The sequence below is a fragment of the Felis catus genome, chromosome C1 (assembly GCF_018350175.1).
Source record: "Felis catus isolate Fca126 chromosome C1, F.catus_Fca126_mat1.0, whole genome shotgun sequence".
NCBI lineage: Eukaryota > Metazoa > Chordata > Mammalia > Carnivora > Felidae > Felis > Felis catus.
This window is the reverse complement of record NC_058375.1, coordinates 30,109,815-30,124,489: the sequence shown is the minus strand read 5'-3', so window position 1 is coordinate 30,124,489 and position 14,675 is coordinate 30,109,815. Positions and strand designations below refer to the sequence as shown.

Here is a 14,675-nt window from a genome sequence, read left to right as displayed (position 1 = left end):
TCCTTCCTTCCATCCTTCCCTGCTTCTTCCCTTCCTTCCCTTCCTTTCCCTTCTGGCTTCCCTTCCTTTCCCTTCCCTTCCCTTCCCTTCCAGCTTCATGTCCACTGTGGGGCTTAGACTCAAGACCCTGATATTGAGAGTCACATGCTCTACCAACTGAGCCAGCCAGGAGACCCTAACTCTGCTTTTGTTGTTTCCCTTCTCTAGTTTTACTAGATTTGTCCTGAATCATTCTATGGTGCATTGCTTGGGGATTTAAAAACCAGGACAATTGGAGAATGCTTTGTTCCTGAGAGATTAGGTAAGATAAACTGAAGGGGTGGGGCCTTACTACAGACTCTTAGGATTTACTTTTCATTTGTTTTATTATTATTTTTTAAGTAAGCTCTACACCAACTTGGGGCTTGAACTCCTGAGTTTGAGAGTTTGAGATTGAGAATTGTGTGCTTTACTGACTGAGCCAGCCAGGGACCCCAGCAACCACAGATTTAATAAGTCACCCAAGGTCACAGAGCTATTAAGTGGCAGAATCAGGACTTGAACTCCAGAACCTCCCCTCTAGAATTCGTGCTTTTAACCATTATGCTACTCTACTTTAAATGTATGTGCCTTAGCTCTTTTTCTATTGTATCGTAGAGTTGATTGGGACCTGAGTTAATTGTCATGGGGATATAGATAAACTCATTTGTAGAAATTTTAAAAATGAAGGTGGATTTTCTTACAGATAGAGAATTATTCTGGTTTGGCAGTAAGGCCTGACTTTAACAACTGGATTACGTGGCAGACATTTGTCATAAATTGAATCAGCTAAATCTATAGCTTCAAGGTTTAGATGCGTGTTTCTAATAAGACGATGCCAGAAAATTCTCTCTTTTGGTATTTTTAAAAGATTTTATTTTTGGGGCGCCTGGGTGGCGCAGTCGGTTGAGCGTCCGACTTCAGCCAGGTCACGATCTCGCGGTCCGGGAGTTCGGGCCCCGCGTCGGGCTCTGGGCTGATGGCTCGGAGCCTGGAGCCTGTTTCCGATTCTGTGTCTCCCTCTCTCTCTGCCCCTCCCCCGTTCATGCTCTGTCTCTCTCTGTCCCAAAAATAAATAAACTTTAAAAAAAAAAAAAAGATTTTATTTTTAAGTAATCTCCACACCCAACGTGGGGCTCAAACTCACAACCCCAAGGTCAAGAGTTAACTTGCTCTACTAACTCAGCCAGCCAGGCACTCCCCAGAAAATTCTATCTTGGAAACTATTTTAACTTGTGAAAAATAATTTTAGTCATTATCATAAAAATGTGTGAAAGGGTCATAGCTTTTTCAAAATCTGATGGGGGGGGGCACCTGGGTGGCTCAGTCAGTTGAACCTCTCCCTTCGGCTCAAGTCACATCTCATGGTTTGTGAGCCTGAGCCCCGCATCAGGCTCTCTGCTGTCTGCCCAGAGCCTGCTTCAGATCCTCTGTTTCCCTCTCTCCCTGCCCCTCCCCTGCTCACGCATACTCACTCATTCTCTCTCTCTCTCTCAAAACTAAATAAACATAAAAAAAAAAAATCTAATGGGGATTCGTGAGCAAAACAATGTGAAGACTTCTGGCATATGGTATACATTACACATCACTGGCCATGTGCATCACGGTGGTGATGAGGTTCGTGGTCAGGACTCAGGAGCTGAAGTGGCTTGTCCGCAGGTAAGCAGAGGCAGAAGTGAAGCAAGATCAGGGTTTTCTGATTGCTGTGATTTCTATTACTCCATACTTCCTTCCTTCTCCATTTCTCGATGGCTTATTTAGCAAGCTTTTACTGAGCACCTACAGTTGGAGTCAAAAATACACATTTTCTATTTTTTCTGCAGTTCATATTCGAGTAGAAAAGACAGACAATGAATAAACACATCAGATATTTTTAGATGGTGACAAGTGCTGGGAGCAAATAAGCTGAGGAATGTGATAGAATATCTGGGGTGAGCAGAGGGGTGGGTCAAGGAAGACTTTCCTAGGGAGTTCTTTGTTATGAAGCAGGTAGCCTTGTGTATATACATTAGGGTGTGTGGGAGGGGTGAAGGGGTGAGGGAGAAAGGTTTAGGTCAAGGGAACGGCAAGTGCAAAGACCCTGAGGCAGGAGAAAGCTTGGGGTGTTCCTGGGATAGAAAGAAGAACTTGTGGAAAACATTATGGAATTTCCTAAAAAAAATTAAAAATTGAAATGGCATGTAATCCAGAAATTCTTATTCTGGGTATTTACCTGAAGAAAATGAAAACACTAATTCATTTTTTTTTAATGTTTATTTTTTTTATTTTGAGAGAGAGAGGAGCAGAGAGAAAGAGAGAGAAAGAGAGAGAGAGGGAGAGAGAGAATCACAAGCAGGCTCCAAGCTGTTGGGGTAGAGCCTGACACGGGGCTTGAACTCATGAACCATGAGATCATGACCTGAGGCAAAATCAAGAGTCGGATGCTTAAGAGAAGTGACTGAACCACCCAGGCACCCTGAAAACACTCATTCAAAAAGATGCCCGCACCCCTATGTTTATTGTAACATTATTTACAATAGCCATGATAGGGAAGTAACCTCAGGGTCCACCAGTAGATGAATGGGTAAAGGAGATGTGATATATATAATGGAATGCTATTCAGCCATAAAAAAGAATGAAATCTTGCCATTCGTAACAACGTGGATGGACCTAGAGGGTATTATGCTAAGTGAAATAAATCAGACAGAAAGACAACTACTTTACTTATTTGTGGAATCTAAAAAACAAAGCAAATGGATAAACAGAGAATAAACTGGTGGTTGCCAAAAGCAGGTGGAGGTGGGATAGGTGAAATAAGTGGAGGGGATAAAGGGGTACAAATTTCCACTTATAAAATAAGTCATGGGGATGAAAAGCATAGGAATATAGTCAATAGTACTACAGTAATGTTATATGGTGACAGGTGGTAACTACACCTATTGTGGTGAGCATTTTGTAATGTATATAATTGTTGAATCATTATTTTGTATGCCTGAAACTAATAATACTTCAATAAAAATAATATTTCATTTTAAAAATTTTTTTTAATGTTTATTTATTTTTGACAGAGACAGAGACAGAATGTGAGGGGGTTAGGGGCAGAGAGAGAGGGAGACACAGAAACAGAAGCAGAAGCAGGCTCCAGGCTCTGAGCTGTCAGCACAGAGCCCGACGCGGGGCTCGAACTCACCAGCTGTGAGATCACGACCTGAGCCGAAGTCGGACGCTCAACCGACTGAGCCACCCAGGCGCCCCAAAAATAATATTTCAATAAAAATACATATATATAAAAGGGAAACAGTGTATAAAAGAAAAAATAGAGGTTGGGGGAGAGTGGTAAAATTCTACAAAGAAGGCAGAAGTTAGGTTGTGCAGGACCTTACCAGCCTTGATAAGGATCTTGTATTTATCTGGAAGACAGTGGGAAACCATTGAGAGGTGTTTTCTTAATGTTTATTTATTTTGAGAGAGTGAGAGTATGAGAGTGTGAGGGAGGGAGGGGCAGAGAGAGAGGGAGAGAAAATCCCAAGCAGGCTCTGCACTGCAGCCCAACATGGGGCTTGATCCCACGAACTGCGAGATCAAGCCCTGAGCCACAATTAAGAGTTGGTCGCTCAACCATCTGAGCCACCCAAGTGCTCCCCTTTAAGAGGTTTTAAGGAGAGAGTTGCTATATTCTGCTAGACTCTGATTTATAGTTGTGTTTGTTTTGGAGGGCGGGGGCAGGAGTGGAAACTGAGATGGAGACTATTTCAGGTAAGACATCAGCAGTCTACTCTCTGGAGGGATACCAAGATGGACAATGCTAATGGGAAGGCGGAATGGTATGGGATGCCATTCTGTCTTCTAGTTCTGGTGATGTATGTTGGTAACTATTGCTGTGTTAACAAATCACCCCAAAATGTGGTGGCTTAAAGCAACAATCATTTTATTTTGTCATGATTTTGTGGGTCTGGAATTTGGGCGGGGTCCGGCTGAGCCGTTCTTCTGCCCTGTATGGTATTGGCTGGCGTCACTGACTTGGCTATATTCAGTTGGTGGATGAGCTGGGCTATAAGGTCTAAGAAGGCTTCACTCACTCATAGGTCTGGCACCTTGGTGCTCTTCTACATGGTCTCTCTCTCCATATGAGTAGCTTGGACTTCCTCATAACATGGTGGCTTCAGGGTAGTCAGCCTTATTATTATTAGTTTTTACTTTAAAAAAAAATGTTTACTCATTTTTGAGAGAGAGAGAGAGAGAGAGTAGGCTGGGGAGGAGCAGAGAGAGAAGGAGACAGCGGATCTGAAGCAGGCTCTGTGTTGACAGCAGAGAGCCCGCTGGTGCGGGGCTCAGACTCACGAACTGAGAGATCATGGCCTGAGCGGAAGTTGGATGTTTAATTGACTGGGCCACCCCACGTGCTCCTTTATCTTCTGTTATTATTATTTATTTGTTTTTTAAAAGTAAGCTCTATGCCCAACATGGGGCTTAAACTCAGGACCCCGAGGTCAAGAGCTGCATGCTTTACAGCCAAGTGCCCCAGTAGCCAACTTTCTTATATGGAATCAGGTTTCCAAGAGGAACAAGAGTGGGGGCTGCAGGCTTAAGGCTTGGCCTTGGGAGGTGCTACTTCTACCACGTATTATTGGTCAAAGCCTGTCACAGGGCTAGCCCAGATTCAAGGACGGGAGAAACAAATCCCACTCTATCTATCTATCTATCTATCTATCTATCTATCTATCTCTATATCTGTGTATCACACTAGGTTTCTGTGAACAGATTAACTGTAATCACCCTGCTGGTGCTGACTCACTTTATAAATCTAAATCACAGTATACCGTGTTGGAACAATGTGTAGAATTTTATTCCTTGCTGGGTAGGGAGGGCCTGGAAACAGGAAGTATTTTGTTTTGTTTTGTTTTGTTTTTTTTCTTTGTGTTTCCAGAGCCCAACATACAGAAGGCATTCAGGGAATGCTTGTCCAGTGAATGCATACATCATGTAAAAATTCATTGGTCATTAAACCACGGTGTACATAAGAATCCCCTGGGGAGCTGTCAAAAAGGCATGCCGATTCCTGGGCAAGACCCCAGCCCAGACCCTCTGAATCCAAATCTCTAGGGTATGAGCTTTCAGTCTGGGTTGCACATTAAAATATACAGTATCCAGGCCCTCGCTCCAGAGGCTCTGATGCCATTGTTCTGGGGTGAGCCCAAACATCAATATTTTTTTATAATCTTCTCAGATAATTCTGATGTGTGGCCAAGGTTAAGAACCACTGCCATAGGATTAGAACCAGCCACTTTCACCTGACCTCCCCGGATGATTCTGATGTAGGTGGTCTATGACAGGTGACTGTCCTCAGTTTGCCCAGCACTGTCCTGATTTTAGCGTCCCAAGTTCTACATCCCAAGAAATCCCTAGTCCCGTGCACACTAGCACAGTTGGTCATTATCAAAAGACCACTGTTCAAGAAACATTGCCAATGAGGTGCTAAAAGACCTTTTGAAAAGTACCTACAAATATCTAATGAAAGCAATGATTCTGCCTCCTTACTTAAGGCACTAACGTAGTAGTATCATAATGCTATCAAACAGAGTCCTCTCCTTGAATTAAGGAAGAGGTGGCTCAGGGTCAGTGTCTCTCTTGAGCCCTGCACTCTGGTATGCTAGGTCTGTTAACGTAGCTAAATAGGGTGTCCATCTCTGGGAATTCTTCCATATTCCTTAGTATACACGAGGCAGCTTCGAAAGCCTGACCACAATCAACAAGGATGATGTGTTGAGGACAGTATGAGGTACAGGATGAGGTTCTTGTGTCTCTACACCGGTGTGTATTATTGTTACTATTACTTCTATTACAATAAGGTACAAATATATATGTCATATCTTAGATAGCTCTGGGGAAAGTAGTATAGTATAGTGGAGAGCTCAGGATCGCCTCAGAAAAATGGCCTTATGTCCCAGCTTTCGTGTGACTGGGTAAGTATATGATCACAGTTGCCTCTCTTGCTTTCATTGCTCATCTGTAAAATGGGAATAATAATGATGTCATCTTCACAGGGCAGCTAGGAGGATCCACTGAAATGGTATAAGTAAAAGTGGCTCTGTAGACTAGGAAGGGGGAGATATTACAATTGCTGTTAATGGGAGAGACACCAAAAGACATTTTCCTATTGAGAGGCCTTGCCCGTGACAAAGGCCCCGGTTCCCCATCCCGAATCACAGCCACGGTTGTGTGGGATTCCAAGGGAGAAGCTTTTAACACATAGTGGGTGTGCAGAGACCTCGGGAGGCAGAGTGTCTCTGCCTTAGTTACCCTCAAAGTTGAGTGCAAGTTTGCTTTGCTTTAGGAATAAGAAAAACTTCTGGAAAAGGGGGTTTGTGAAAGCATTTTTTGTTTTTAAATCTTTTGCTTATTTGTTCCAAGTGTATCCTCAGAGATGTAGCAAAAAGAAAACAACCACAGCCACAAACCCATAATATTGAAAGGCTGGTTCTTAATTTCTGTAGCTAAAAAAGCGCTCTTTCAGGCTAAACCACAGAGATTGCTGCAGGCCCCTGGAACTGGGCATAATGATGGTTTGCAGTGTGATGAAGGAGGCTGTTAATCTCTGTGGCCCAGAAGCCCAATCTGTGGCCTCTCCAATTACCCAGGTTGCCTAGCAACGCCACCAAAAGCCTCCCCGCCAGGTCCGGCTGGGCAAAAATTGGGTACACCCAGCACAGCCTGCCGCCCAGCCTCCTGGGCTCCCAGGCCACATCAAGGCAGGACTCAGCCTTGGCAAGGGCCCGCCTGGTACCAATGAATGGGTGGGGCCAGCTGTTTAAAGAAACAATTCAGATATTTAAAACGTACTCATTTGAAGGCAACTAGCAAAACAGCACAAACTAATGATCGAAAGTCTCTTTCTGCCAAAGAGGAGTTGTCCTAAGGCGGGTGGCTGTGCCTGTGCTCTCCTGGGTGAGATGAAGAAGGGAAGGTGAGCCTGACTTAGTCCTCTGGGTTTTCAGAGAGGCAAATGCCTTTCCTTTCCTGGGTGCCTATTTCCATCTTGACTCCCTGTGGCAGCAGTGGGAATGGTGGGGATTCCCAGCCCCATCCTCTGGGCTGATGGCCTGCCACTTGGAAACCCCCAGGCTCTGGTGTGGGTCTGTTTGGGGAGCTGGGGGAAGAAGAGGGAGATTAGGGTAGAGGGAAAGACGGGATGAACATAATCAACATAAAGATGTACGCTTCTTTAACACTTGGTGCACAGAAATCACAGGGCCGAGGAGCACACAGGGTCTGTGGGTCAGACACCCTGGGTTCCTCTCCCAGCTCTCCCCTCACTGGCTGCGTTACCTTGATCAAGTTACTTTGGAGCCTGAGTTTCCTTATCTATAAAATGGGGGTGTTATTATCCTGTTTTATTAAAAACAATTTTTTTTGTTATTATCCTATTTTATAAGGTCGTGAAAATTAATGAAGAGAATGCTCATTGAGTGCTTAGCATAGAATCTGGCAGGCCGTAAAGTGCCCACTCTTATGGCAACTCTTATTTCATTTGCTTCTTACGATAATTCTGTGAGATCCTAAGGAGAGAAAGGGGGTCTGTTTGACAGCTGAGGACACTGAGGCACAGAGAAATGAAGGACTATGCTGGGAGCAGAACTCGGATCTTCACAGGGCCGAGCAAAAAGTCAGCTGACAAGTCCTTTTGTAGCCATGAGGGTGTGGTGGCTCTATGGGTCTCCTCTGACAGGTCAGCGATGGGAATGATAATAGGATGGAATGTAGAGGAAAAGGGTAGTGGGAGGCGCTTTTCAACAAAAAGTGATGTAAGAGTTTTGGTTAATGTGGTCTGGATAGATTCCCCTCTCCTTCCTTCCGGTATCCGTTTTTTGTTTGTTTGTTTTCAATGTTTATTTTTGAGAGAGAGCAAGCAGGGGAGGGACAGAGAGAGAGAGGGAGACACAGGATCTGAAGCAGGCTCTGTGCTGTCAGCGCAGAGCCTGATGCAGAGCTTGAACTCAGGTGAGATCATGACCTGAGCTGAAGTCGGGCGCTTAACTGACTCAGCTGCCCAGGCTCCCCTCCTTCCAGTATTCTTTCAAATAAACTTTTTATTTTGGAATAATTTTAGATTTACAGAAAAGTTGCAGAGAGTTTGTTTACCCTTTACACAGGTGTAAGTATTTTCCAAACACCTCCTGTGTGCCAGGAACTCTCTGTTGGATGATCACAGAGTTTGTCAGAGGACTGGACCCTGGAGTCCTTACTTTGTGGTCTCCAAGGTGCTGCTGTCTCTACATCACTTGTCAGAGATCTGCGAAATCTATCCAATTAGTGTTTTCAGGAGTGGGGCCCAGGAAGCTGTATGGAAACTGATGTTGAAAAACAAATGCTCAAGGAGATTCTGAGGCATAGCCAGTTGAGAGAACTACTGGTCTGGGGGGCAGATTGTCCAATTCACTGTGCACGTGAGAGAGAGCCATGGTTCAGAGCATGGAAGGGAGAGGCTCCAGCTCACACAGCCAGGAAGTGGCAGAGTCTAGACCAAAAAACAGGTCTCCTGGTTCTGTGCTCTCCTTGCACTGTGTCTCCCTCACACAGAACAAGAAATGAGTTTAACTTATAACAGAAAGACCGCAGGTAGAAGAGTTTCTTGGCTATTCAGGTGTAATTAGGTTCTTGGTTGCAAGGGCAGAGAGTGATTCAGGTTGATTACACCAGTAAACAAATTTTATTGAAAGCACATTGGGTGGGAAAATAAAAACTATTTCTCGACTCCTATTCACACTTCTGACACCACATATGTGGGGTTTTCACACCAAGCAATTCTGCCACTAACTTCCCCACTGGCTAAGGGCTCAGTTTCATATGTCTGCTCCCCACTTCAAACCCCAGTTGCAAGTCTGGACTTCCAGTACTTTTGATCAACTGGCTATAATTTGGGGTTTCTGTGACCCCTCCCCCCCGCCCCACTTCCTTGGGCTTAATAATTTGCTAGAACAGCTCACAGAACTTAGGAGAGGGCTTTACTTATTAGTACTGGCTTATCATAAAGGATACAGGTCAAGAGCAACCAAATGAAAGAGATGCATAGAGCAGGGTATACAGGAAAGGATGTAGAACTTCCATGCCCTCTCTGGGTGTTTTGTTCTCCCAGCGCCTCACTGTGGTTACCAACCCGGAAGCTCTATGAACCTTTTGCTTAGAGTTTTTATGGAGGTTCCATTACATAGGCATGATTGGTTATTGACTGTTGGTGATGAAGCTCCATCTCTAGCCCTTCTTCCATTCCCAGAGGTGGGCCTGCAAGTTCCAACCCTCTAACCTCTAATCCCCTGGTCATTTCCTTAGGCAACCAGCCCTATCCTCCAAGAGTCACTTCATTCGCATAAACTCACGTGTGGTTGAAAGGGGCTTATTACAAATAATAGAAGATGCTCCTCCCACCCCTGTCACTCAGGAAATTCCAGAGGTTTTAGGAGCTCTGTGCCAGGAACTGGGTGGGAAAATATTTGTTTCTTAGTATTTCACAGTATCACAGGTAGGTTACAAAATCACTGGAAGGCTGCAGAAACAAGGTTTGGGAAGTAAGCCAAGACAAAGGGAGACCTAAGAGTTGTCCTAAGGCGGGTGGCTGTGCCTGTGCTCTCCTGAGTGAGATGAAGAAGGGAAGGTGGGCCTGACTTAGTCCTCTGGGTTTTCAGAGAGGCAAATCCCTTTCCTTTCCTGGGTGCCTATTTCCATCTTGACTCCCTGTGGCAGAGAACTACACCAAAACCATCACAGAGCCAGGTAGGTGAAAATGGCCCTATTGCTTCTGCAGCTCCATGTTCATTGCTGCAGCCTGTATCCAAGATACAGCTGGCCTTGGATGCTGGATGTCAAACTGACCCAATGGCGAGGCTGAACAGTGGACACTGTTGCCACTGCTTTATTGTCACCACTGGAAAGAACTCAACCAGTCTTGAAGCTCCAGCCTCAAAAATCCTAAGCATATGCAGCTAATGGGTCAAGCCCAAGTTACATACCTGAACCCCAGTTGCCTAGGGACCTGGAACAGTTAGGATTGGGAATTTTTACCTTCCGTAGTGGGAAGTGGTCCCTGCTGCCCAGCGGGATTCATGAGATTGGGAATTCTCCAAGAACCCTGACAAATGACCATTATGTAAGCATTATCAAAAGAATGTACTGGGAGTCCTTGACATGTGCAGATTCAACACTTAACAGTTTTCGTATTTCATTAGCTACCCTCAAAGGCCCGTTGTGAATGAATGTGAACTGAATGATTTTGCTAGTCATTTAGTTAGTGAGCCAGGCCCATCATTCCACTTTGACATCTCACATGACTTCACTCTTCTCTGCTAGTTACATTACAGCCTTTATGTAACCTGCATGTAGTGACTAAAGTCTTTGTTTCTTGTTGGAGTAGAAAAGACTCCTAAAAATAAATCACTTGGTAGTGCCAGAAATAGAAATGAGAAGAAAGTGAAGAGGTTTGAGAAAGTGACTTTTATTTTTTATGTTTTGCCACAGGTAGAAGTCTTGGGTACATTGGCATGGAATGTCAGGTTCAGCGGTGTCTAGGATCCCCGACACCAAGAGATGTATGATGTGCGTTACATAGATACAAGGAAAAGTGCTTTGGCAAGTTGTTTTAATGAGTGCTTCAGCCAGTGAAGAAACTGGTCTTCAAGAGAGAGGTTAAAGTTTACATAAAGACGAAAGAGGCACAATTAATGAACCAACGTTCTATTTTCTTTTCTTCTTTGGGACCTTGGGTGCAGAGTGTTGAACATAGTTAATTGATATTTCTCACATAACAAACTTTATAAATAACCTTACACCTGCAATTGTAGAATTATTTAGGGTCTGAAATGCAATCGCTTAAAATTTTCTGGCCATAATTTTTAACATAATTTTGGGAGATACTATATGGTTTACTAAGGCTCTTGAAAGGTCTTAAAAAAAATTTTTTTTAATGTTTATTCATTTTTTGAGAGACAGAGACAGAGTGTGAACGGGAGAGGGGCAGAGAGGGAGGGAGACACAGTATCCGAAGCAGGCTCCAGGCTTCGAGCTGTCAGCACAGAGCCTGATGCGGGGCTCAAACTCGTGAACGGCAAGATCATGACCTGAGCCAAAGTCAGACACCTAACCCACTGAGCCACCCAGGTACCCCAGCTCTTGAAAGGTCTTTGGAAAAATCTCTTGCCATTGTCAAGGGTCTCCTGTGTAAACCTCCTTATGGAAATCTCTCTCTACATTAAACATTTTTTTTTCATGTTTATTTATTTTTGAGAGAAAAGAGAGACAGAGCGTGAGTGGGGGAGGGGCAGAGAGCTGGAGACACAGAATCTGAAGCAGGCTCCAGGCTCTGAGCTGTCAGCACAGAGCCTGATGTGAGGCTCAAACTCACAAACCGCTAGATCATGCTAGATCATGACCTGAGCCAAAGTTGGATGCTTAATCCACTGAACCACCCAGGCGCCCTCTACTTTTTTTTTTTTTTTAAGGCAGAAGAGTGTTCTGGGTAAATGAGCATTGCCCCACCCTTTCCAATCCTTGGCCAACACAATGGCTCCATGATTCATATCATGAGCAATGCTTATTCCACACAAAGACAGGATGTAAGGAAGTTCTTTCCAGTTTTCCTCTAATTTCTTTTTTAAGTTTGTTTGTTTATTTATTTATTTATTTATTTATTTATTTATTTAGAGAGAATGAGAGAGAGGCGGGGGAGGGGAGGGGCAGGGCAGAGAGGGAGGGAGAGAGAGAGAGAATCCCAAGTAGGCTCTGCACTGACAGTGTGAAGTCCGATGCAGGGCTCAAACTCAAACTGTGAGATCATGACCTGAGCGGAAACCAAGAGTCAGACGCTTAGCCGGTTGAGCCTCCCCACTTTTCCTTTTCTTGAGAATCCTTGCTGGGGTACCTGGCTGGCTCAGTTGGTAGAGCATTTGACTCTTGATCTCAGGGTTGTGAGTTTGAGGGCCACATGGGGCATGGAGCCAACTTTAAAAAAAGGAATACTTGGCAACCATGAAGAGAAAGTCTTTGATGCACAGGGGGAATATCTTCATTTTAACTTGAAGAACATGAGTCTTTTCTCCTCCTCCAACATTCTTTTTAACAGTCCACCTTCATTGTTCCATACTGGTAGGATGAGGACGTTTCACAGCAGCGCTACCTGATTTTGATCTGGGGGGGGGGGTGGGGCGGAGAAGGAGAGAGAGAGAGAGATTTCAACAGAGTTGACAGCCACCTGCTAAAGATAAAAGGAAGGAGGTGAGGCACGACATCAAGCCAACATTAAAGAAAGCTCAGGAAACCTGGATGATTTTTGCTTAGTAAGAAACACAATCAGTGCAGTAAATAATGCCTCTCAATATATCACACTGTGATGAGAGTGACAAAGTGAATAATTTGATAGCTGCAGATGCATTTATATCTCTTTAAGACTATGATGTGTTGTATTCATTGCTGACTTGTTTTGAGACTCCTGCTTTATTTAATTGGGCCTCCAAAAATTCTGGTAATCTAAAGTATGCTTCCAGAGACCCTACCCCAACTTTGACCTGTAGAGCCCATGGAATATCCAGGCCACGCCCATGCAGGGACAAAATTAACGCCATAACCTTAGATTAGCCTAGGGAGGAAAACATTGGACCCGGGAGCAAATGTGCTGGTGAGCAGATTTCAGCACAGTGTAAGGAAGAATTAACTACCTAAGGATTGGAATGGGCAGGAAATGCAACAACCCAACTGAAGTACATTCTAGTTCTTTGTGATTTTTCACTGCTGTAAATAGTTCTGCACTGAACATCTTTGAAATATAGCTTTGTATACTTGCTCAGATACATTTGCAGGATAGATTTCTAGGAGGAGGGTGGTTCTGTTGAAAGTTATATGCTTTTCTATTTTGGGCAATTACTGCCCAGTTGCCTTCCCAAAAGGCTGCACCTGTTTCCCACAGCCCCAAAAGTATGGATAGTCTTTTCATTGTTTGATTAGTAATGTTTCCAGGGTGGTGAGCTGTGCTCAGAAATTCAGGTGTGGGAGCAGAAGATAAACAGGAGTGGGAGGGACAGGGAATGTCAGAGACTGGAAGTATTGAGCAGCAGATGTTGGAGAGATGGATGAATCAGGGAGAGGCCCCTGTCTCCAAGCAACAGGGCACACAGACGGGGAGGGAAGTCAGAGTGTGACCGTCATTGAGAAGAGAGGTAAACCCCAAACCCTGCAGTGGCCACCAACGTTTTCATCTGTTGGAAGAGGCTGATGTAGCTAGAACTACATGTCGGATCTGTCTACTCTCCCTGCCAAGGAAGAAAGCACACCCACAGTGAGTCTTGCCTAAACCGAACGGGGCAGATATCTTTGCAGCACAGGAAATACATTTCATTAAAATACCTAAAGTGGTGGGCTTGACTTTGTAAAATTTCTGGAAAGTTTGAAGTCTGGAGAAAAGAGAAAATTTTGAGGAAATGTAAGCCTTAGTTTTCTAGTTCCTTTCATAGCTATCAAGTTATATTAACATTGTAAAATTTTATTTCCTCATAAAGTGATCGTGTATGGTACTTCAATTTACAGTAGAGCTTATTAACCCAATGTTAATCATCACTAGTTGAACTTACTTTTAAAATGCTTTAGGGGCGCCTGGGTGGCTCAATCGGTTGAATGTCCGACTTCAGTTCAGGTATGATCTCACAGTTTGTGAGTTTGAGGCCTGCGTCAGGCTCTGTGCTGACAGCTCAGAGCCTGGAGCCTGCTTCGGATTCTGTGTCTCCCTCTCTCCTGTGCCTCTCCCCTGCTTGCGCTCTGTCTCTGTCTCTCAAAAATAAATAAATATTAAAAAATTTTTTAAATGCTTTAATATTTGCAGTTAAACACTGTGAGTCTCCAACCCACACTGCGTTTTGCCAATCGTGAGAAGTCACAAAACTGGAAATAGTCAACAGCATTCAAGGAAAATTAATGCAATAATTAGGTCTCCAGACTTAGTGTCTGTCCCTGGGAGGCCGGGTAAGTGGGAAGGTGGAAGATGTAGGGGAGGGAGGAAGACTTTCTTTTCAGAAAAGTTGCTGGGGGAAAAGTCACATGGAAGGGGAATTCTCTTCTTCCCTGAATTTTCTGAATATAACCTATTGTAATGTGGGAACTGCCTAATGAAGTATTTTTAAGAATAAATTCAGTATGAGTTGATTTCCAGTAACTTGCAGTATGAGTTGATTTCCAGTAACTTGCAGTATGAAAATAGGCCCTAGACTCAGCCCATCCCTTTCATCTTTCCAGCCAGCCAACCATCCATCCATCCATCCATCCATGCACCCACTCATCCGTCCATAGCTAATAATAAAATTATGGAGTGTTTCCCATGTGCCAGATACTATTCTAAGTGCTTTACATGCATTACCTCAAACAATCTTTTCTTTGGATTTTTCAAAATGCTTGTTTGTTTGTTTGTTTGTTTGTTTATTTGAGAGAGAGAGAGAGAGAGAGAGAGAGAATGAGTGAGATCATGACTTGAGCCAAAATCAAGAGTTGAGGCTTAACTGACTCAGGAGCCCCCATTACCTCCAACAATCTTTCCAACAATGCTGCAAGGTAAGTTCTATCATTATCCCCACTTTAAAATGGAATCTGAGAGTTTCCCAATAAGTTAAATATGGAATTACTGTATTAATTATTATACTTAGTTATAT

The 14,675-nt window shown here is 43.9% G+C and overlaps 1 protein-coding gene across 7 annotated transcripts in view; it reads left to right on the top strand.

Annotated features, from left to right (window-relative positions):
- The window catches only part of RHBDL2 (rhomboid like 2), a 55,085-nt gene that overhangs the window by 3,951 nt on the left and 36,459 nt on the right, over positions 1-14,675 (top strand). For 2 of the 7 annotated variants that reach the window (XM_045035568.1, XM_045035569.1), the window contains exon 1: positions 13,075-13,315. The exons of 1 other annotated variant lie outside the window; for it this stretch is intronic. In XM_045035568.1, coding sequence (XP_044891503.1) covers positions 13,268-13,315 — 48 coding nt within the window. In that variant the 5' untranslated portion in view covers positions 13,075-13,267. Of the gene's footprint in view, positions 1-207; positions 302-6,836; positions 6,962-13,074; positions 13,316-13,862; positions 13,996-14,675 lie in introns of those variants that run through there. 4 more of the 7 variants (XM_023258505.2, XM_019836692.3, XM_019836689.3 and 1 more) reach the window with 4 other exon arrangements.